Raw genomic sequence first — 24,698 nt, 5'->3', positions numbered from 1 at the left:
GTTCACGTAGAATAAGTGAGGTGAAGCAGAGGACAGTAGGACATGCTAGCATGAGAGTCGGTAGCATCATCACTTATTTATTGTTTACCAGCCGCTCGGCCTCATCAGTATAGTTTCTTTTGCTGTTTGAAGTATGGCTGCTGCCATCACCACAGATGGTCTAATTCCTGTTAATGCTTTATTTAGTTTAATATTAAAGCTGTCAGATGAGTTCACACAATGCTTATCAAGCTCCACATGACCAGAATCACACATCGCTCGAGTAAAGCGAGTCAGATTCTTCATGCGACAGCACTGTAACTTAAGTTTCAGAAGTCTAGCAGGACTTCACGGTCGTACTTTATGTCCACAGTTTTGGCCCCTTTGAGAATGTGATCGCCTGATATTGAAAATGTGCCCCCCCCCCCCACAGCAGAAATTAGGCTCTTCCTGAACAGCTGCCTGACAACATGCCTGCATGCGCCAAATCATCATGCAGCTGCAGTTCAATTTCATGGATGCAGTCTGAACAAGTAATGGCATTTTGATAGACAGATATTGATATATATATACATATATGATATAGCCTATGGTTGCAAATGCAATCTTTAAAGGTCCAGCCAGTGTTGTTATCAAGTATTGTATTTATTTGTTTGTTGGTTTGTAGTGATCATTGTGACTACTGTTACACAGCAAAAGTTCAGTGACATTCTTATTTGTGTGATGTAGACAGAACATACTGATACAGACATAATGGCATACAATAAATATGGAACATTGAGCGACATGGTTACGTAACAGTTGATAACGGTGATATTAGGTGACATGGATTTGCGTATCTGTGTACAGGTAGCAGGAGATTAGATTAGATTTACATTAGCTTTAGGCGGGGGAAGGGCAATTACAGTGGCAAGATGGAATTCTGTCTGTCTGTAGCTGGTTGTGTGCGATTCTGAAACGTCCTAACCATTATCGCTTGTTTAAAGTTGGGACAGTCCAAAGTAGGCGGGGCTATTCGTATAAGTGTCAGTTTATTGCACATCATTGTTTTACATAGCTTTGAATAGCCACTGCATACCTGTGTTTTTTTGGCGTGTTGTTGCAAAATCTGCTCACTGCAATGCAAGAAAACCGCTTTTAGCAAAACCCCAAAACTGACTCATTTTAATGCAGGTCCACCGCATTCAGGGAGTCTGAACGTCGCCCGCAGTGCTGTGCGAGTGAGAGGGGGCGTGGCTACAGTAGAGCTGCGAAAGCCAGTGTGTGCTTCTTTTAGCGATATATTTAACGATATCTTTTGCATTCCTTATCCAAACAGCGTCAAAGTCACCTGTCAAGTTTGAAATCAATCGGACCATCACTTCGAGAGATATGCGAATAACAGTCACACACACAGATGACGTTCCTGCAATTTACTCATAGATACTAGATATGATAAATGTACGTATATGTGCTGTATATATATATATCAAACGCAGTGTCACAGTTTAGGGCTTGGATACAGAGATTGTTTTATTGTTCATCTGAACTCAACAGCGTACGTTCTTTTAAATGTCATTCCAGAACCAGCCAGCAGGGCTTGGAAAGAGGTGCTATCAGACAGCTACAGCAGCTCGACCAGCGGCAACTGGAGCTGGGACGCCAGCGACCAATCGGTGCCCTCCACGCCGTCCCCGCCGCTCTCCAACGACAACAACAAGAACTTCCTGCTCTCGTCCCAAGGCGACGACGTCAACGAGGACATCACAGAGAGCACACACTTCATGTTTGAGGACCCAATACCTCGGAAGCGAAAGGTAGAGAGAGTATTTTTGATTGATTTATTTTAATGTCATTTATCAGAACATTTTCAGACTTAATTAAAATGTTTAATTTAATTTCCTCTATTGAATTTCTTCAGCTACTCTTTGTGTTATATTTCACAATGCAGCAGCCGAGCTAGGTAGGCTAACACTACCCTCAAACTTCAGTCTTTTACGCATAATTTACATATATTATATGTACAAATATAGACCAGGGCTCCAACGGGTCCTTGAAATCCTTGAAAGTTTAGTTTTTTTTTCAAGGCCGTTTTTGAAAATTTTTGAAAATCACCTAAATACATAGTTGATATTTAGTTAAATGTCTCCCGATGCTAATTAATGTTTTCTATTCTATTCTAAAATCTTATCATGATATATATATATATATTTTTTTATCATTTGTTATTTATATATACATATCAAATCAATATTTCTGTAGGGGTGGCAGATATGGCTTATAAATAATATATATGGATATATCTTGAGGCTATATCCTGATATATGTGGATACAAAGCAGAACACAGGTGTCTTACCTGGGCTCAAGAAAAGTTTTTTTTTTTTTTTTTTTTTAGTGACAAAACACTTTAAATACACTCTAAAATACAAATATCTACTGTTTATGATCTATATTACACGCTTAAAATACATTAATTACCAGTTATTTTAGATAATGACTGTTTTTTTCGGCTTTTAATGTTCAATGAAGAGTGTTAGAGATTCTACTATAACACAAATAATTAGGTTTAAAATATTTTTTTGTGAAGTTACTTTTATTTGTTTTTACAATTTTGTCACTTCCATGTATTTTATTTTTTTAAAACCATACATATACTATATAATATTTAATTTATAAACAACGCTGAATGTATTTCACTGCAAAAGCCTTTAAAATGAGGAAAAGTCATCACGATATGATAATATAGATATAATACAGATTATATATTGATTGCCCTATTGTATATTATATTACATTATATTATATTATATTCATTCTTATGTCTATTTTATCTATGCGAGGGTTGAATACAGTGAAATAAACTGAGTAGCAGTGTTTCTTGGAGAGATTCTTCTCCTGATTCTTACCCCTCCTTCTCCGCGGGCTGTGAAAAGCTAATGAAGTAATCACACACACACACACACACACACACACACACACACACACACACACACACACACACACACACACACACACACACACACACACACACACACACACACACACCCTCTACTTTATCATCAGCATTGACACAGGTCTCTACATGACGGATGACAGATCTGCTCACAGGAAAATGAATCGACCTCAGAATTGAACGCCCACGTTCACGTATCCATGGATGTCATCACCGCTGACTTCACCAGGTTCAGACGTGACGAGGCATTCGTTTGCTTTCCAGATGTTAAAGAAGAGATATTATATTAGATATTATGTCATAAGACACAAGATATGGTCTTAGATTTTGGCTATTATCATATCATGATAAGGTGTATGTGCCGATTTCACCACTGAATCCAAAAATGACCTCCATTTTCCATCAGGTCAGGTTTTTATGCAAATTTGATTTAGAAAAAATCCAATCTTCTGACTAAATTGATGACATTTTTGTGACATTATACAACATTTAATAGCAAAATAAGCACGGTAAGCACTCTTTATGAAACTTGTGACTAGATTCCTGTTAGGAACAATGGTGTCTTCACCGCAGATGTAGCAGAATACTTAGTCAGGCTTATTTTTGCAAGATCTTCTAGTCGAAGCCATTTCATTCACTTGTAATATAAAGAAAAACAAAAAGTTGGCACGTGCAAAATCTTCAGAATTTGCTTATTGCAAGAAATAGAAAAGACTTTTGCATCATGTGACGTGAAAATACCCGTACATAACAACAAATATGTAGCTTTGTTCAGAAAGTTGACCTGATTGAGCAAAACCAATGTGATTTTTGGATTCAGCACATCAAAATAATCCTGAATCAACTAAAATATATATATACATATCTCATATATATCCAGATATGATTGATTTGACTTATGTCACCATGTATATCAATATCAAACGATATAATTAGTGTACTTTAAATAAGATTTCATCATAATGGCACCAGTTCTTTGGCAAATGTCAGTGTCTGAGCTGTTTCCATGGTGCTTTGTGGTTCTTTCAATGGTTTTAAAGAAATCAAACCCTTCTCTCTCTCTCTTCTTCTTCTTTTCTGCATGAATATACAGATGTGGTTTCTGTTTTATAGACTCGCCTCTCAAACAGCTTTCTAATGAGGCGTAGAGTGTGTTTTTCAAAGCCTGGTGAAGCTCTTTACTCTTCACACTGACATGCTCACAGAGAAACATTATCAGAAGAATCTCTGTTTCCTGTTCTACACCAGGAGAAATAAGTGATAAATACACAGGTTTGTGGTGTCGTGTTTTCTTTGTTGTGACTCGTGTGTGTGTGTGTGTGTCTTTGTGTCCTTCAGAACTCCATGAAGGTGATGTTTAAGTGCTTGTGGAAGAACTGTGAAAAGGTCCTCAGCACTTCCTCAGGGATCCAGAGACACATTCGCACCGTCCACCTGGGGTGAGACACACACACACACACACACACACACACACACACACACACACACACACACACACACACACACACTCCTCTACTTGCTGCTTTATAAATCATCACAATTACAAATATCTACTTCGTGAATGACATCTATAAAGAACTACTTGGTGCAGTACCATAACATGTCTGCAGGTGGAGCCCCAGAGCAAAAAGTGTGTGAAACACCAGGGCAGGAAAACAGGTTTTTGTATCAAATTGAGGAGCTCTGTTAAAAAGTAGTAAGAGTAAAGTGATTTCAATGAAAACAAAGGGAGGACCGGCCAAAATGTCCTCACTTTGTAAAAATGACCTCACTTTGTTGGTTAAAAACCCTCACTGGTCCTCAGTATGCCGCAAGTACAAGAACACACACACACAGTTGAGTTTGTTTTTACGGAAGCGCACTGTATTCATGCGTTTTTCTGAGTAATTTTGTTCTGCTTTACGAAATCATTTTGTTTTCTGACTTTAGAGAGGATTTTTTGAAACAATAAACGCATTCATTCCTTTATTGAGAGCTCGATTTCATGGTAACGACATGGACGGCTTGTTTAGTTTAATCAAAGTTTTACTTTGATCTGGGTTAAAGACACTGGGATATAATAGTCCTGTCGTTAAGTCACGTATAGATGGTATTATCATTAGTTGATGATAATATTAATATCATCAGATAGTTGATGGGACCTGTAGGAGTCACCATAGGTCCATGGGAGTCACTTCTCACGAGAGTTCGAAGTATCTCGATATTTCGGGGGAAAAAATTACTCTGAAAAAAGGGTGAAAAAAATTAACACTAAAAACAAAAAATATTCAAAAAATTTTACAAAAACTTTTTTTTCCCAAATGAATGCGATGAGCTTTCGTGCAGAAGGAAATGATACTGAAGTTGTTTCCCTCCACAGTTGTTACTGTCACTTCACTGTGGAGCTGCAGCAGCAGAAGCACTGGCTGTTACTGCCCCCTGCTGTTGAGGAGCACACACACACAGCTGCAGTTAAAATAAAACATAAAAAACACAAAAAAAGTGGGTTTACAACAGTGTAAATGTAGTGTAAAGATGAGATCTGGTTGCATTTTGTGATTGTGGTTAATAAAGTGGTATAACCGAGTTCCCTTACTCAGGATCTTAAAATCTATTTAGATTATTATTGTGTAGATGTGTTATTTTGGGTTAGGGTTAGGGTTAGGGTTAAAATTGTGATCTTATGGACACTTCAAAATGTTATAAGTTACTTTGGGCATAGACGTAAACTGCTGATTATTTTCATCATTAATTAATCATTGATTATTGATAAATTGATGAGTCGAAATGATGATGTTCTCAAATGTCTTGTTTTATCAGTCAGTTGTTATATGATTTCTTTGTTATACGGAGCAACGAAGCCAGAAAATATGCATAATTATTAAGAAGCTGAAACATCTAAGAACTTGTTTTAATTATTTAAATAAATAATAATAATAAAAAAATATTAATACTAATTAATTATTTTCTAATACTGATTAAGTAATTAATAATGCTGATTAATTAAATAATAATGCTGATTAATTAATTAATAATTTTGATTAATTACTTAATTAATTAATTAATTAACTAATCAATTACTTAATTAATTAAATAACTCATTTATTAATAACCAAAATGGTTGACAATTAATAATGGATTAATGGACTAATATTTGCAGCTGGACAAAATAGCGTCTTAAACTCAACTATCCTCCCGTGTTGCTCGCCCTAGCTTATTACACTAATGCACCATAGAGGAACTTTATTAGACATCACCAGATTAATGACTGCAGACGATTATTGTTTCAGATACACAGTGGAGTAAGTGCTGCAGATCGCTTTCATGCATCCACTCGTATGGATCTGTAGTGAAAGGGAAAAACTATTTCTAAGATCCTAAGATCGTCCTCTATCGCCGACATAAAGATGTGGTGGAGGAAGCAGAAGAGAGAGGTTTCAGCGCGCTGAGTGCTGCTGTGCTGCTGTGCTGTGCATCCATAAAACTGCTGCGGTCAGTGAAGTTAGAGGAGAGAGAGGCTGTTTATACTGTAGCACAATAATAGTTTGATTCAAAGTTTGTATTTGTGGTTCCAGCTTGAGCCGAGAGGACAAGTAACAACATTAGTAACAATAATATAATCCTGAATTAATATAATACTAATACTAATATTGGTAATATTATCATTATCTTACCTATATAATATAATACCAATACTATTACTACCACTGCTATCACTACTACCGCCAACAACAATAACAAAATAATAATAATTAGCACCAACAACAGTAAAAATATACACAATACCTCACTGAAAACACCTAATGCATGAAAAAAATCATGTTTTTATATATTGATTTGAATGTGAATATTTGGACATTGCATGTATTTGTCCCCCAACCACACACACACACACACACACACAATTTTTCAAAATAAAACACTGAATAAACACTTTAATTTTAATAATTAATTGATTACTAAATTAAAGGTGCATTATGTAATAAATCTAAAGCTACTGGCCATAAAATCCTCCTAATATGTCACAGAGACTCAGGAATAATGTTCATATAACAAACTGACCTCACCAACAACAACAGTACAGACAAAATATTTGCATTAAAAAAAAAATATTTTGCAGACTGCAAATCATGTTTATGTTTTGAAATCATGTTTTGGCATGTGGCGCCACCTACCGCCGTGTACCAATCATTGCAGTCAGTAGAGTCTCAGCTGCCGAGCAACCACGGGTTGCCAGTTACGTCAGAAAACCAAACCTAGAAGACCTCGGTATTTTGAGTTTGAATGTAGTAACCGTTTTTGGCCACATTCTTACATATTGCACCTTTAATCGTTTAATCGGTTTGAAGCTTTTTTCATGATTAAAACAAGGTTTCTGATTGTTTCAGCTTCTTAAACGTGAATATTTTCTTGGTTTCTTTGCTCCACATAAACAAAGAAATCATTCAAACTGAATCATTTTGGTTTGTGGACAAAAACAAAGACATTCGAGAACATCGTCATTTCCTGGTTTGACAAACACTGATCAACGTTTTATGACATTTTATGGACCAAACGAAAACAAGCGTTAGTTGCAGCTCTACTGGACTGTCGCAAATTGCTATTGCCATATCATGACTATTTTCGACTATCATCGATAAAACTCGCGCGTTTCTCTCCTGCAGACGAAACAGCGACTCGGACTACAGCGACGGCGAGGAGGACTTCTACTACTCAGAGATCGAGGTCAACATGGACAGCCTGTCAGAGGGCCTGTCCAGCCTCACGCCCACCTCCCCGACCACGGCCGGCCCTCCCCCGGTTTTCCCGCTGCTGCTCGCAGACGTCGTCGTCCCTCACTCGGAGCACATCAGCGTGAACGTCTCGCTCAGCCACGCCTCCCCGACGCTGCTCAGCCAGTCAGCTCCCTCCACGCTGTGCCACATCCGCACTGACCATGCCTACCAGGTAATGAGCCCTCCCATACTGGAAGAGCTTTAGATTTCAAATATGAGCTGCTGTCTTTTCTTACCTAGCATGATGCAAATGAGCTATTTAGCTAACTGGTATAGACCCGGTTTTGTACGTGGTCCCTGTCAACTAAACTAATCTCTCATCTTTTCTATATTCTGACAGCAACCACTGATTTAGAGGGTTTGCTCAGTGGCGTGGGTTTAATTTTTCATTTAAAAAAAACACAGCTTAGTCCAGTTGTTCACACTACCCTGACAATTTATGGCCCTAAAAACTGAATAAATTGACATTGAAACCGAAAGAAACATGAACAAAAACCCTTTCTTTGTCATGTCTTCATCCACACATAACCTACTAAATGACTCCTAAAACACTGCAGTACATATGCCAGGCCTGTGCGTGGCACTGTGATGCGGCTACACCAAAAAACAGAGACGAAGAAGAAGCTTTCCACAATGTATACAAGCACATATTATTGATATATTGCTCAATCTTCCTGGATTTAAAGTCCAGAGTGAGCACTTAAAGCTGGAAAGCTTTCATTTTTCAGGAGCTTTGCCTGCCAACATGGCGTCTGCAGCTGTGACAATAAATCTATGAGAAACTTCTCCAGTTTCCTACAGTGCATAAAGAACAGTATTACAGCATAGAGAGAAAATATCATATTTAAAAAAATGTCCCCGTTTCTTGTGACTCTGGGGCTACGACGAGGGCTGCTGCTAACAGCGGTTAGCTGTCTTGTAGAAGCAGCGTTGTAGAAGCAGCGCCGCGGTGTTCTAGGGGGTGTGGTTTACCTGTGAAACTGCTCATTCTGCAGAAACGTGGAGGTCTTTGACCATAAAAACAAGCTAATGTTTGGAGGTTGACCTCCCTTGAGTTTCATAGCCACAGAATGAGCCTTATACATTAACAATGACAACAAAACATAACCAATTATTATTTTCATAATCAAATGTTTGTATTAGTTGTTAGTTTTTTCTATTAAAAACGAAACTATTGAATGGTGTTGATGACGATGAGTGTTTCCCAAGCCTCAAAACGCTGATGTTCTTGAAATGTCTTGTTTTGTTATATTGGGAGAACAAGAACTTAAGGTCGTAATTATTGAAAAATCACCAAAAAAACAAACAAACCCGTGATCAAAAGAGTTGACAGTTAATTTAGTAACATCATCAGGAACTGATCTTCTTTACACAGGCTGAATTGTTGGACCACCGTGTTTTTAATCGACGCTTACAGCTAACTGAAGGCTACCATAACATGCTGCGTCTTGATGCTAAATAGGACGCTGTACCTTCATTTAAGGCTCACCTCATAAAAGTGATTAAAAGAATGCACCTGATGTTATCTTGCTGAGTTGATGGTCTACTGCTGTCTCCATCAATACGTTTATTGAAAGCTCAGTTTTACTAACCTCGGTAACACAAACATCTGATGGAAGCAGGAGTGAATCAACAGCTCCTGTCTTCTTTGAGCTAAAATGTCTCTGGTGCAGGGTTTGCAATGGGACACCATCGTCAGTATCCTGTTAGAAGATAATAGCGTACACTTGAGGTGATATAGATTTAATTTTGTAAGCCTTACTTAAGAGGCTTACAAAAACTATTTCTTTAAAAAAGTAGCTGAATAGCTTCCCCATTAATGATACTATCTCAGTTTTCTGTACTTTCTTTCTGTCTGCACGTCTGTTTCCTGTCCCTCCTCCTTATTTCTGTGGCGTGGGGCTGATTGTCCATGTTCCAGGCCACTGCTCCACTGAGTGTCCCAGTGGGTCCTGAGCAGCCAGGGTTAGGCAGTGATAACGGGACCGGGCCTGGAACTGGGACTGGGACTGGGACTGGCATCAGTGTGTCGTGGCAGCCCCCTCCTGTTGTTTTCAAAGGTGCCGCGGTGAGTGAGGCTCTGTCTCACGCCTCTTTTCACTCTTATCGTAACCGTGATCCTGCTGTTTCTTCTCTTTGTGGCTATTTCAGCTTTTAGCTGCCGGGGATTTTTACTCTTGCTGCGTCTTAATGTCATTGTCTTCTCTATGTAAAGGCATCAGTCTGTTGGGATAATAACACAATCTGTGCAAAACAACCAAGTCAGGACATTTTTAATGTATTTACTGTATATGTTTACAAAACTACTCTATGTAAAAAATAGTGTGTTTTATTTTTGTTGGTCAACTGTTGCTGAAGAAATCTCCACGATAAAAAAATTATGCAACTCATTCAAACATTTTTTTTGTTTATATATTGGTCAATACCAATTAATATGGTATATATATGTATATACTATATATATATACACATATATATATAGTATATACTGTATATATTGGTCAATACTAAAAGTAAAGAAATGTGCGTGAAAAACAAGTGAAACAAGTTGCCTTGAAGAAACATTTACAAACCAATGCAAAACATCTTAAATTATAAATCAATTATAAAACTGCAGGTACAAATTCATCATTAATGTTCATCGATAAAACAAACATGAAATTTTAATGAATACATTTTTGAGCTTTGTTTATTGTGAAAGGGGAAAGGAAACAAAGAAAATTGTGATCAAGCTACCACAGAGAAGAAAAAATCTAAAAGCCATATTTACTGTATATATATATACTGTGTATATATAGTTATTATTATTAACAGGCAGCAGTAAATACAGGTAAGGGTACAGATACAACTTTTTCAAACATACAACATACTCTATACTATGTAAAAATAATAAAATCTACATAAAAGTATATGTAAAATACACAGAAATGATGATATGATGATTATATACATTATGATCGCCTGTATCCACACAATGAGGGTTATGTGAGGGTAATGTGAACAGAATCGTACTTTTCTTACATCGCAATACATTAATTCTCTATTAATCGATTGTATGGGAAGTCAAATTGGTGTAAAAATCTAAATATAGATGACGAACTCTCACCACAAAAGAAACTGATATGTCTCACCCCTTATGAGAAGTTCACTTCTGATCATATGTGAGTTGGGTAACATTAATGAAGGTAACTGGAACTGTAGACTATCTTTAATCTGCTTTCACAAACATCAAAACTACTGTGCCTCAGTGGCAACGCTCTGAAGAAGATGTCTCTCCGTGTTTCCAGGGGCCTGTGACGCACGTCCGAACAGTGAGCATCGGTGAAAAGAGGCAGCCTGCAGCCAGCACACACACCACTGTTAACAAGAACCATGCTGTGGTAACAGCACCAGCAAAGTCCATACCAGGAACCAGGTACCCTCACTGCAACTGTGCACATCAATACTTATATGTGCAATTACTGTACATCAATACATATATGTGCAATTACTGTACATCAATACATATATGTGCAATTACTGTACTTCAATACATAAACGTGCAATTACTGTACTTCAATACATAAACGTGCAATTACTGTACATCAATACATATATGTGCAATTACATCAATACATAAATGTGCATTTACATCAATACATATACGTGCATTTACATCAATACACATACGTGCAATTACATCAATACATATACGTGCAATTACATCAATACATACACGTGCATTTACATCAATACATATATGTGCAATTACATCAATACATATATGTGCAATTACATCAATACATAAATGTGCATTTACATCAATACATATACGTGCATTTACATCAATACACATACGTGCAATTACATCAATACATATATGTGCATTTACATCAATACACATACGTGCAATTACATCAATACATATACGTGCAATTACATCAATACATATACGTGCATTTACATCAATACATACATGTGCAATTACATCAATACATACACATGCATTTACATCAATACATATACGTGCAATTACATCAATACATACACATGCAATTACATCAATACATATATGTGCAATTAGTGACTACCTAATTTGTAAGTAATGAAATTTGTAAGATTCATTGAATGCATCTCAGAGCTGCTCCTCAAAGCTCAGCATGCTGGTGCAAACCTTCATTGCTTTCACTGGCTCTCGTGTTGTTACAAATAATATCACTGAATATTCCAATATTATTTTTGTTACAAATGTCGACTAAGTTTGTCACAAGCCTCTGTCAAAACAAGGCAGTTTAATCTGGGAAACTTTAATTGTTTCTGGAAATGATTAACACCAAGTTATTTTGAGGGCAGTAATCAAAAGCAGTTTTACTGACACAATATGAAATGATTTAACTGTGGTTCATTGTGAATTAGTAATTGTCACAATTTTATTTCAGAGGATTTAGTTTAATTATGTGTAGCTTTTTATAAATGATCTAAATCCTTGAAATAGAGAAATACTAACATGTAAAGGCCTTGGCAGCTTATAGTTTATTAATATATTGTAAATAATAAAGACATGGAAACACAACTTTGTCCAAAAGAATAACATGGTGCAGACAAACTAAGACTTTTGGGCCAAAATGACAGAGACAAAAAAAAACAAAATTGAAACACAAACTTAGTAGGGATGGGAATCGGTATCAGTCCAATAATGGTCAAAATTACTGGATCGGACAGATACATAATTTAAAATCTGATTAATATTGGTATCGGACGATAATCGAATTTGTGATATCAGTATTGGACAAAAAAAAGTGTCAATTGTCCCATCCTTAAAATTTAGACTGAATCAAGACAAGAACACAAATATTTGGCCAAATAAATGACACGGTAACACAAATTTAGACAAATCCAGGGGTTCTAACTAGCGCATTTTAGCATAACAGTCCATTACGTAATCATTTGTGGGGGCGTTACGCTAAATAGAGTGCGTTACGTTTAAAAAAATTGTTAAAAAATTTAGCACAACAACTCCACAACTCCTCAATTATGCTCGTCAGTGTCAATACTGTGCTGTATTGACAATTTGGGGCCAAAAAGGCAAAAATAGGTCGTGGAATTCGTGGAAGTCGTGTTATAGTTACGCTAAAATAAGTTGGTTAAAGGTGCCATATGTAAGAATGTGGCCAAAAACGTTTACTACATTCAAATTCAAAATACCAAGGTCTTTTAGGTTTCGTTTTCTGACGTAACTGGCAACCCGTGGTTGCTCTGCACCTGAGACTCTACTGACTGCAATGATCGGTAGAAGGCGGTAGGTGGCGCCACATGAAGCCAAAACATGATTTCAAAACATAAACATGATTTGCAGTCTGCAAAATATTTTTTTTTTATGCAAATATTTTGTCTGTACTGTTGTTGTTGGTGAGTTCAGTTTGTTATATGAACATTATTCCTGAGTCTCTGTGACATATTAGGAGGATTTTTATGGCCAGTTGCTTTAGATTTATTACATAATGCACCTTTAAAGAAAAGTCTGAACAAACTCGGGTGCCTCGCAGCGCTGTTGTACATCTGTGTGTTTTCTAACTGCGTGGGCGTCTGTGTGCACATGTCCTCACGCTGTCACATCTGCTGTTACCAAGGAAACCCCGCGGGGAGGCGAAGAAGTGCCGAAAGGTGTACGGCATGGAGAAGAAAGACATGTGGTGCACGGCGTGTCGCTGGAAAAAAGCCTGTCAGAGATTCACCGACTAATCCCACCTGTCCCCCCCCCCTCCCTGGACGTGAGGTGAGCTCTTCCTCACTGCGTGATGGCGAGGTGGACTCTTCCACTGAGGGTTTGTAGGGGGGGTGGGGTTTCGCCTTCTCTCTTTTTCAGTTTCCCCAACACAAATAAGAAAATGAATAAAAATAACTTTCTGTGGGGTTTGGAGACTTTTTCTAAGACTGAGACGTCTTCACTCGGATGGAAATAAGAAAAAATTTAATAAATCTCAATTGGATTCTGAAGCGTCGGATTGGATTGATGCCATTTTTAACTCAAATTTAACAATGTCAGATAAGCTTTTTTGTATATTCTATTGTTCATTATCGGAGTGTCATGTAAGCTACTGTTTATAGGATGGATCCTGATTCTTTTTTTTTTTTTTTTTTGGGAGGTTCAAAGGTTAACCAGATCTGTTTTTATGGTCACTGTTTAAGGGAAAAAGCCTGTTAGATTACATCAAATGTTTTTGGTGTAATCTTTATACCAAATCTATGACATCACTGTCTTCTACAGTCTTACTGGGTATGGACTGTGTATTTGTTCAATATGGGCACGCCCAATGATGCGTCTGAAAATGGACACAAAAACCGGTAGCAAGTGGAAGGAATCCCCTTGATTCTCCAAAAAAAAAAAAAAAATTTTGAGAGATTATAGAAAATATATGAAATATATTTCCCTCTCTCCTTGTCTGTAATTTTGCCCTAGAGCTATGCGCCTTAAAGAAAGCGAGTCGGTGCGTTTACATGCGTGATTTTAGTCAACAATCATTGGGTTTTCTTAACGTCACGTAAAACCGGTTCAGCTAAAATCGAGCTCGTCTTAGTCGGACTAACGTACCCGGATGATAGTCAGATTACCGCCGAAAGGGCTGCGCGTGCTCTGCGAGAAACGGAGAGGTTTGTGCTCGTTCTTGAGGCAAAAACAAGAACAAACTTAGCTCATGCTTTACGAGAAACTGCTGGGAAGTCCTCAAAGAGATCATGTTGTCAAGAAAGTCTTTGTTCTTGCGGAGTACGTACAGGCCTTTAGGTAGAGCTTGACGTTCTGCACACACACACAGAACCACAGCACCATCCATCCACAGGAAACAGATCCAATATGCACTAGCTGATAGTACGTACGTAGGCAGAGTCAGACGTGCACGGCCAATAAATGGATTTTCTCCTCCTCTTGCCCGTCTTAGTCGGACTACGGCCTTAGCTTGACTAAACTGTGCATCCAAACACAATTGAGTGTGACCCTGAGAAAGTGGACGTCTAGCCCGTTAACTCGGGATAATTCCTCAAAACAATTGTGTCGGAACACCGTTGTCTTCATGATATCCAAGACGAGGGTAGAGTAGTCTGGCTTAATCCATTCACCCTGTGTGGATTATCCAGAGTTTCTGTCGTGAGCTCACCCTGACATCTGCAGATTTGATATATGTGATACATGACCCACATCTTTAGTGAAATTCTAGATTCCCAATGTATCGCCATTGGAATCAAGACTTTTTTAATTAGCCTGTTCATCTGGTCTGACATTTGAAACTTAAAAGTAAGAATTGAATCGAGTTGAGTGAATTGAGTGTTGGCTGTCGACCATGTACTGATTCATATAATAGTTCAAATATAGGGCGTATATTCTTAGATATGATCCATTTGGTGGCTAGCTCTACGTTAAACAACCCTTTTATTGTTAAAAACCCAATTTTGACTCAATCCACAGGTTCAGTCCTTAGAGCTCAAGATATAAAACAGAAACACAAAACGAAGGATTTTATTATTTATTAATTTAGCCCTTGTCAAACCAAATTTGCACACGTTGTGTTCCCAGTAGCTGGTGCTCTCACAAATGCTAAATATTGCGACGTTACGTTTAACGGGCAATGTTGAGCTGATCCAACAACTTCCCACTGAGTTAGCTGTTTGCTAACCCTGAAAAGACACTCTTTTTTAGACTGTTTTTTAAGTCAGTCCCACATTGAAAAACATCACATTGACTTGATAAGACTTTATTTATTGATGTCGCCTGTAATTGATGTACTTTGACAACTTTTTTACTTAGATTCCCAAAAAAAAAAGCCCCACAAAACCCATTAATGGCAGATTCACTTTGTGCTAATGTTAGCGGCTTATTGAATGTAGCCTCCGCTCCAGCGCTCCTGGCGTACGTAATCGCCATAGCAACGGTGTGACAAACACACACTCAGAGTGCCTGTCCTTCCCTATATCAGCACTTCGAGCAGCCCCCCTCGACTAAAGCGGAGTGCGACCCCGTGACCTCTGTCGCCATAGTAACACACCTGTTACTATGGCATCACGTATGAATTCAGTGATGTTTCTAAAAAAAAAAAAAAAAACAGAGTCCTGCCTGTAAAACTGTTGATGTCCGTGGGTCGCTGAACCTCTTCCGCTCGGAAACTTCACAAAGTGCCAATAAAAAGAACATTAAAAGAGAAAAAAAAGGTAAACTGACCTGATGAAATTGCACTATGTGGCGCTGCGCGAAGACATGTTTTTAATACATGAACGTTTTATATACACATACACGTGTGTGTGTGTGTGTGTGTGTACATTTTGAAGTGATTTTTTTTTTTCTTTATTTCTGGAGGGGTTGTTAGGGTTGTTTGGTGTCATTGTTTGGTGTCATCACTGCCCGATAGAACACATTGGGGGTGTCAGGGATTTATCAGGGTTCTGCACCTCTGTGGCCCCCGTTGTGGTCCTTGGCGTCGCTAACGTCACATGTATCAGACTAAGTGGGCAGTTGTTAGGAGCGCGGTACTCGGGAAGTACAGTGAGGTACTAAGGAAGTCCCTGACTTTTTTTTGCCTTTTTTCCTTGGACGAGCGCCAAAGAGTGAACGCAGCCTTTGTCTCAGTGACGGGGAAAACACCAGTCTCAGTCTCAGTAGCTTCACATTTTCTCTTCTGTAACACACACACACACACACATATATATAGACACACACACGTTTTATTCTGAAGGCTCAACTCTGTGCTTCCTTTACATAAGAAAAAAAACAACAAAAAAAAACAGGTTCATGCTTCTTTAAGTGTAGATAGCGGCGTTAGCGTTGGACATCACTGTCTGTTCCGTCGTCTCTGCTTTGATCGAGTGTCAAACAAATGCAGCCCATGAGGTACTTGTACGTATTCAGTTTGTTTCATACAGGTGACTGCTCTAGAGCCCTCTACTGGACAACTTGTTCATTGACTAGCGCTAACGCAGGTTAGCGCAGGGAAAAACACCTAAAACAGGCAGCACATGAGTGGCTCCCCCAGGGACCAGGAGTGAGAAACCCTGATCTACAACGGTTACTTCCTGGTTTTCAATAAACAAAGCCCGACTTTTTTTTCTGCTAAGCTAGCAGCCAACGATGCAGAGATGTTCTCCAGTCGGTGTTTGCAGACGTTAGCAAGAGCATTTAGCGACAAATTACTACTAAAACAACGTCTTCGTTCGATGTCGGATGTTGTAATCGCTAACGTGAAATTACCGTAATAACCACGTTAGGTGTTTTGACGTGCAAACTTCTCAGCTTTCAGCAACCGCTGGAATTTTCACGATAGCACAAACCGTTGCGTAATTACTAGTCCGTAATTAACGTCAACGCGCATTGGCGCATTTCCATGACGACTGCCCGGAAAAAGGTGCGCGTGACGTCATGTTTACGTGCCGCGCCACTGGAGTCCAGGCACCGTTTACCAGTTAGTTGCGTCAGCTCTTTTAGCGCCATTAGCGCGCCTACAGTGGAACTGGAGCGGTCTGTTTATTAAAGGAAAAGAGCGGCGCTACAAATAACCAGCGTACCTGTGTACTGCGTAGGTGTGTTTAGCGTTAACTTTAGAGACTCATTTTAACAATCGGCAGTCACGTAAAACAATACTTTTTCCGGTCAGTCATCATGGAAACGCGTTATGCGCTAACGTTGACGCAGTTAATGCGTTGCTGTGTCCAGCACTAGTAATAAGTAATTGCCGTAAGTGCACTTGCGCAAGCGTGTCTTCTGTGCTACGCTCGGTTAACGTTGTATTCTTTGTCTTTTAAATGACTAAAGTCTGTTTTTCTGCAGTAGCAGCCATGTTTTATCTACTTCCTGTCCACTCTAGACAGTCACTTGTATTTCTCACTCTGGCTTTTTATGCTAGCGCCTCACAGTGGTCACAAAGACAAAGTTGTCACTCTTGGACTTTATTCTACATAACAGACCGATGATTAAAATGTGAGATGTGACTCGTTGGCGTCATCACAGATCAAAGCAGTGATGATAGCGATGGATTTAGCCGTTTTCAGGGCTGTTGTACATATGCAAACAAAACAGAGAGTAGAATCCTGATGCTTTTTTTTTCGTATAGTGTTTATTTTTTGTTTTATGAAAAAGTTTTGTTTTTTTTACAGTATAATTGCTCAAAAAAAAAAGTTTTTCTCTCTCTTTTTCAAAAAATAAAAAAGTCGAGCGAGAAGCTATAGTGGATATAACACGTAACTCTTCGTTTGGAGGCAAAGGGGAGATAAAGAAAAACTTGTTGAATGTAAAAGCTACAAAAAGAAAAAATCTATATATTTTTGTCGTTGTTGTTTTAGTTTGTTTATTTCTGCCTGTAGTGAACCAGTAAATGCAGCCTGATTTTGTTGTTTTTGTCGCCTCACACTGCTCAATCATAACACAGCCGTGCAGTATTGCTTCACTGTCTTTACTTTAGTGCAATGATGACGCTTTATAATGGAACAAGAACTAACTTGAGTTATTTCTCTCTGTGGTGACACCTGGGCTCCTCGCTCTTTCTTTTCTCTGCCAAATAGTTATTTTCTTCTGAATATATGTGATTCTCATGGATATTTTTGTGTGTGGTTGTTGATGTTAGGCAGGATAACCTTTGACCCTTTGGTCATGATGATTATTTGAACCTTGCAGGAATCGTTTTTGTTTTTTTTGTTTTTAATAGTCCTGCCCTGCACATTCCAACAACTGTTTTTTTACTTCCTTCTTCCTGTCTGTGCTACAGTGATTACTCTCCCCATCACCTTGTCCTCTTCCATTTCCTGTGTGTGTCTCCAGCTTTACTGTGGTCCCACCTAAAGCCTTTACCCAGTATATTAAGCTAAACTAAAAACCCTTGAAATGTGCACAAAAAAAACAAACAAAAAAAGACTTTGTGTTTTTTCAAATATGTCAAAAAAAAAACAAGAAAAAAAAACATTTGTGTGCTGCTTTTGTTGAATGTGAGTTTTCAGTTGTGTGTTAAACCAGCAGCAGCAGCAGCAGCAGCAGCAAAGCCAATAGATCTCCTTCCAAATCAAATGTAATGAATTGCAATGGCAGCTCCTTCTCTCCTGTGCTCTTACTGTGTGTGTGTGTGTGTGTGTGTGTGTGTGTGTGTGTGTGTGTGTGTGTGTGTGTGTGTGTGTGTGTGTGTGTGTGTCTCTGCTTTAACACTTAAACACTTTACCACAGTCAAGTCATAACATGCTTATCATCCAGGTCATAGCTATTATAGCTATGTTACCATATATAGCTATTGTGATATAGCAATTAGCCTTTTGTTTGGTGGCTAACACCGCTAACTGGATTGCTGAGTCAGCACTTCCCAACTGTTTTCCGCTTTCGGTTGTTTCTTGTGTTCCATATTTTACGTAAATTACCAGTGGATAACAACGTGGTCTACGTGGTGTTTTCTGCACAAAAAAACAAAAAAGAGTGTAGCAACACAGTCTGCGTTTAAATCAAATGACCCGTACTATGTACAGAAGTGACGGCCATCTTGGAATCCGATGTTTCAGAGTTGATGACCTCAGAAATTAAAGTGTCGTCGGCCACAGACTCCTCCCACAGTTCACAGACTCCCAGTATTGTTGTCATATAATTTATTTCTAATGTCATCCCGGTAATTGCAATTTATAGCCTTTTGTTTGGTTGCTAACACCGCTAACTGGAACGCTGAGTCAACACTTTTCCCGTTTCTGGCGTTGCGTTCCATATTTGACCGTGACCTTGAGTGTCATGAAAGGCGCCTCCAAATATAATGCATCATCATTATTATTATTATTATTATTATTATTATTATTATTATTATTTACCTTAAATTACCAGTGAATAACAACGCTCTCCATGGTATTTTGTGCACAAAAAACAGTGTAGCAACACAGTCTGTGTTTTAAAAAAATTGCACAGTACTATGTACAGAAGTGACGGCCATCTTGGAATCCCAAGTTTCAGAGTTCATGACCTCAGAAATGAAAGCATCGTTGGCCACAGACTCCTCCCACATGTCAGACTCCTCCCACAGTTCACATCATATTCTATATCATTCTAGATGATTTGATTAGTTTAAACACTAAATTAAATGAATTAGTTAAATTGGTGGTGTTGTAGCGACAATAACCGCGACAATAACCGCGACAACTGCTCGCTATCAGATGTCTGAACAAATCTAAATGCTATATTTTTTTTAAGTTATGTTTATTTTCAAGTAATGTTGTATATAATCACGCAAAACAAGCTCATTCAGTTTGTTTGGGTTTAAATAAGCTATGAGAATAAATGTATGTGTGTTGCTACACACCTGGACAAAATGTTAGCGGAAACGTGTAGCATACCACTAGCAACCTCATTAAAAAAACTCACATAAATCAGACGGTTTATCCATGCGAGCTAACGTCAGCAAACTACAGGTAGCATGTGTCAATAAGAGTGTTATTAATGATTAAAATACTATTATCCTTCATAATAAGGAGGTGGAATCCAAGTTATGGCCTGAAAATGAAGGCGAAACACATAAATGATGAGTCATGGTTATGATGCTAATTATCATTTTTGATTTTCATGTGCTATTCTCATGACCTGCTGTTATTACTACCTGGATATCAGATTAGACAGGAGATTACACCACTTTACGTAATCTTAATCTTACACAATGAATACAATGTTATGACTTCACTGTTGTTGTTCAGTGTTTTTAACCTTTGTTTCCCCTCTGTTGTGTTTTTACTGAGCCTCACACTGGCTTGCTTTGTTTTTTTATTGATTGATTGATTGATTGATTGATCGATTGTTAGTCTGAGTTTGAGGTTGTTTTTTTGCATCTCTGGCATCGCTCGTTTTTTTATTTTCATTTTTCCTGTTTGTGTTTCCGTGTTTGGAGAAAGAACACTGAAGGGTTTATGATGCGTTTGTGCCTTTTCAGTAACTGAGAACCCGAGAGTGGATGAGTGTGTTTTCCCCTTCATGTAAACACACACACACACACACACACACACACACACACACACACACACACACACACACACACACACACACACACACACACACACACACACACACACACACACACACACACACACACACACACACAGGTGCCTCAAACTCAAAATGACCTGGGGTCAGTGAACTTCTAGTCTGGACAGGAGGGGACGGGGTCAAGTGAAAAAAGTCTGGTTTATAGTTTAGAAATTAAGATTACATCTTGATAACCCATCGTGCGGTTGCAATTACAAAAATATTGAGGATGGCATTGCACACCATTTCAAAATAAAAGTCTTTGTTTTGATATATAAGCTAACAGCAACAACACAACCCCCCCCCCCCCCCCCCCCCCCCACACACACACACACAGTGTTAATGTTAATACAATTTTGAGGAAAACACAATGTCACCCCTGGGTGTTCACTGGAGGCCACAGTTACACGCACACACACACGAACACACACACACACACACACACACACGCACACACACACACATAGAGGAAGCACTTTGTGAGGAGTGGTGCACTCAAAGAGTATTTGTGTGAATGTCGAGCCTGTGACTATAGAGCTTGAAAAAAGATGGATGACCATGTATGATGATGCTGATAAATGTGATCTATGTGATGTAATGTGACCGAAAGAAAATAAATCTGAACGGAAGACGACGTCTGTTGTTGGCTCATTATTATTATTATTTTTATTATTGTTGTTGTTAATAATTTAATTTAAATGAACAAACTTTCAAAGGTTGAAGGAAGTGTGTGAAGGTCGGTTCATTCCTGTCGCCTTATTTGACTTCACTCTTCTGACCCCTAGTGGACAGGAGTTGCTATTGTTAGAAGATGGGTTGAATGAAAATAGAAAATAAAATAAATAAATCATTCAAATAACTTTAATATTATAATAATATAATACAATTATAATAAACATTTAAAAGTAAAGTAAAAAAAAAAAAAAAACAGTGACTATCGTGTATATGAAGTGCTGATAACAAATTAGATATTCCATGTCATATATTTGAATAGAATTAAATGTGTTATTGACATGCTAACAGTGTTTCTATTGATCCCTGCTGTATCTGTGAAAATGCTAATTATGACACAACATATATATATCTATTATAGTTGATACTAACAGTCATTTTATTTATCAAATACACAGCATGTGGGTTATTTCGTTCAATGAATGTTGCATAATAAGAACTCAGTCAGTGTTTTTACCTTCCCCTTAAACATTAAATATATAGAGAACATTATTTAAATCTTAAATCACAATCAATTTTATTTCCTTTTTTACAATTAAGTGAATGTCAGTCATTTATTATTATTATCTCTTATTCTGATTCTAACACAATCATCAGCAGTTGTGTGTCTGTCTTGGAGTTTGTATTTTGTTGTAGTTCCTCATTTTCACCAGCAGGGTGCGCATTCGTCACACACAAGCGCTGCCCACGGTTTCTGACGTCACCGATGAGAACAGAGGCAGCGAGAGGGCACGTTAATGTAAATGCTAACAATTAAATGAAGAGTGGATAAAACTTTATTTTTTTTTAATTCTGAAATGTCTCCGCACCTGTGAGAAGGTTTCCCTGTTGCCGGACATCGCCGTTTTATCGTGTTTTTGTGGAGAGAAAAAACTCGGGGTGAGTAGTGACAGTTAGCGCATAGCATAGCATGCTAACGGCTGCCGACCAGGGCTAATTACTCACTCATTTCGCGAATATCTCATTATTATGTGCCGTTATGCTACTGAGAAAATGCTTAAAACCAACCGGAGTGTATATGAGAGTGTGTTGAATGTGAGAATGTGGTTAATTTTGTATTTCTGCTTGGATATATGTCTGTGCTAATCAAACTAGTGCTATGTTTTAGTAATTAGGCTATTGCTATTGCACCTGTTACTGATATACGACCTGTGCTATTGCTATATGCTAGCTAATGCTACAAAGCTAAACGAGTTGGTTTTGTGAGCTAAAACGCATGCATTTGAGTTATTGAGAGACAGTAATTCAATGAATATATGATTTAATTCATAATTTGTGTGCAGTATGCGGTTAAAACATTGACAATATTTTCATATAAACACCCTTTTGTGAGCGTGGGCTGTTCGAAATATTCATTTTTATAGCTGTATATGATACATTGTCATGTGAATGGTTCACTTTTATTGATTTTATTAATAAAAGGATACATTTTGTACAGTTGATTTAAATTAATGTTTAAAAAGAGATAAATAATAAAAATTCTAAAAATAAATAAATAACTAAAACTGCTGCTTTATGCAGGTTGGGTGATTTTTTTGTGAGTATGAATGGATTCTGATGGCGGAATCAGAGCCTGGATCTGAGGAACGTGGAGCAGAACATCGGCTTACAGGCCTGGAGGGTGTGACGCCAGAGGCAGCTTCATCCAGCATCATACAGGTAGGAAACAAAATCACACTTCCCAGGTAGATGAACAATTACACAACCATACGCTGACTGTTTACATGCACACTAAAAAGATTATTATCAGGTTTTTGTAATTATCTGGTTCTTCAAGTACTCATGTAAATGGAATAAACCGATATTCATTATCAATTTATTGCCGTTATCTGTTTTGGAAAGACCTGTTTAACACACCTAGGTTTCTGTGAATATTCTGATTTCTTCGACACATGTATACACCTTAAACCGTTTATTCCTCCTTGGAATAAAGACTCGGAGTGTCGATCAGATACGAGTGGATATCGGGCCACTTCGTCTCGTCATTAATCCACTCGGCGGTGCCTAAAGCATATGTGTCATCGAGTTGTATCCCACTCACCAAGGATTTCCTAGCATAACTTGCTTCATCACTCTGCGACAAGCTGACGAGGAAAACATCTCCTTTTTTTTATAGCCGTCTGAATTCGTACATGAAAGCGGACCAACTTTACGACAACACTGCTCGTTAAACGCTGTGTGGCTTCCTTATTCAACCGAGCTGCGCGCGCGCATCCGCACTGTTTGTAAACAACCAAGAGCCCTATTCTAAAGTGTTTCCGACTTATTTATTTAAATGCAGACAGAGAGCCAGAGAGGTTTTAGGCTAAGTTTACACGAGCACGGGTATTCTTAAAAAACGTGAGACTTTCCCCTGCGTTTGTGCCTTTCGTTTACGCACAAACGTCGATTTCGCCTCTGAAAACGATTCTTTCTAAAAACTCTGGCAAAAGTGGCGATTTTGGAAAACTACATTTTCGCGTTTGCATGTAAAACAGAGTTTTAGACAATCTACGCTTTTAAAATGCGACCTTTTTTACATTTGGTTATGATCATTTTTACATGTTTGCATTTGCAAATACAGCTCCTTTATTACATAGAGGAGCAGAGACGTCCAACCTAATGGGACTGCTGTCTGGTGGGAGAACTTTGAGAATAAGGTTATTAATGAGGTCCCGGAGGAGTGGCGTGACAATTTTAGAATGCGATCATCGCTTTTGTTACTCTGTCACTTGTATAGTTACGTCCATACATCGAGGGTGAGAGGTCAGTCGTTGTTGTTGTTGTCGTTGAGGATTCTGATTGGCTTGTATGACTTTCTCCTTCTTCCTACACTGCCGCCCACAGCCTTGGCGTAGTTATGATGGCTCTGGACAGCATATTTATGCGGGTTAATATAAACAGAAACTTTTTTTGAAAACGTTGATGTGTGCACAAAGTTATTCTGGAAAACAGAGGGAAGAAAATTTAGTTTATAAAAAATATCCAGCTCGTGTAAACGTAGCCTTAGTTTCAACATCAGGTGATGATGAAATGCAGGAACAGCGTAGTCCTGACGCCTTCTGCTGCAGAGGTTTCACTCTTCGTCAATTCCCCGTCACCGTCCGTGCAGCAGGTGTGAGGGAAACGACAAAAGAAACGCACACGGCACACACGTGACACTTCATTACAGCAGCACTTTTAAAATTTATTGAGACTGATTGGTTTTTGCAAATTAAAGTCAAGCTAAATCTTCCACTAAACATGAAGTTAGAAAGAGGCTTCGTCGGCCCCAACATCAACACAGGAGGCTCATGGTCGACTGGAAAAAAAACTGTTCCGTGATCA

General features: G+C 38.3%; 1 protein-coding gene across 2 annotated transcripts in view; it reads left to right on the top strand.

Moving 5' to 3' along the window:
• Positions 1–21,278, top strand: part of slc2a4rg (SLC2A4 regulator) — a 42,331-nt gene extending 21,053 nt beyond the window's left edge. Inside the window, exons 4-9 of one of the 2 annotated variants that reach the window (XM_083894764.1) lie at positions 1,543–1,775; positions 4,251–4,351; positions 7,556–7,838; positions 9,588–9,734; positions 10,954–11,081; positions 13,276–21,278. In XM_083894764.1, coding sequence (XP_083750890.1) covers positions 1,543–1,775; positions 4,251–4,351; positions 7,556–7,838; positions 9,588–9,734; positions 10,954–11,081; positions 13,276–13,387 — 1,004 coding nt within the window. In that variant the 3' untranslated portion in view covers positions 13,388–21,278. The remainder of the gene's footprint in view (positions 1–1,542; positions 1,776–4,250; positions 4,352–7,555; positions 7,839–9,587; positions 9,735–10,953; positions 11,082–13,275) is intronic. The other variant, XM_083894765.1, reaches the window with a different exon arrangement.
• The last annotated feature ends 3,420 nt before the right edge of the window (positions 21,279–24,698 follow it).

Source organism: Microchirus variegatus (genome assembly GCF_963457635.1).
Source record: "Microchirus variegatus genome assembly, chromosome: 9".
Classification (NCBI taxonomy): domain Eukaryota; kingdom Metazoa; phylum Chordata; class Actinopteri; order Pleuronectiformes; family Soleidae; genus Microchirus; species Microchirus variegatus.
This window is presented reverse-complemented; position numbering and strand designations above follow the sequence as displayed.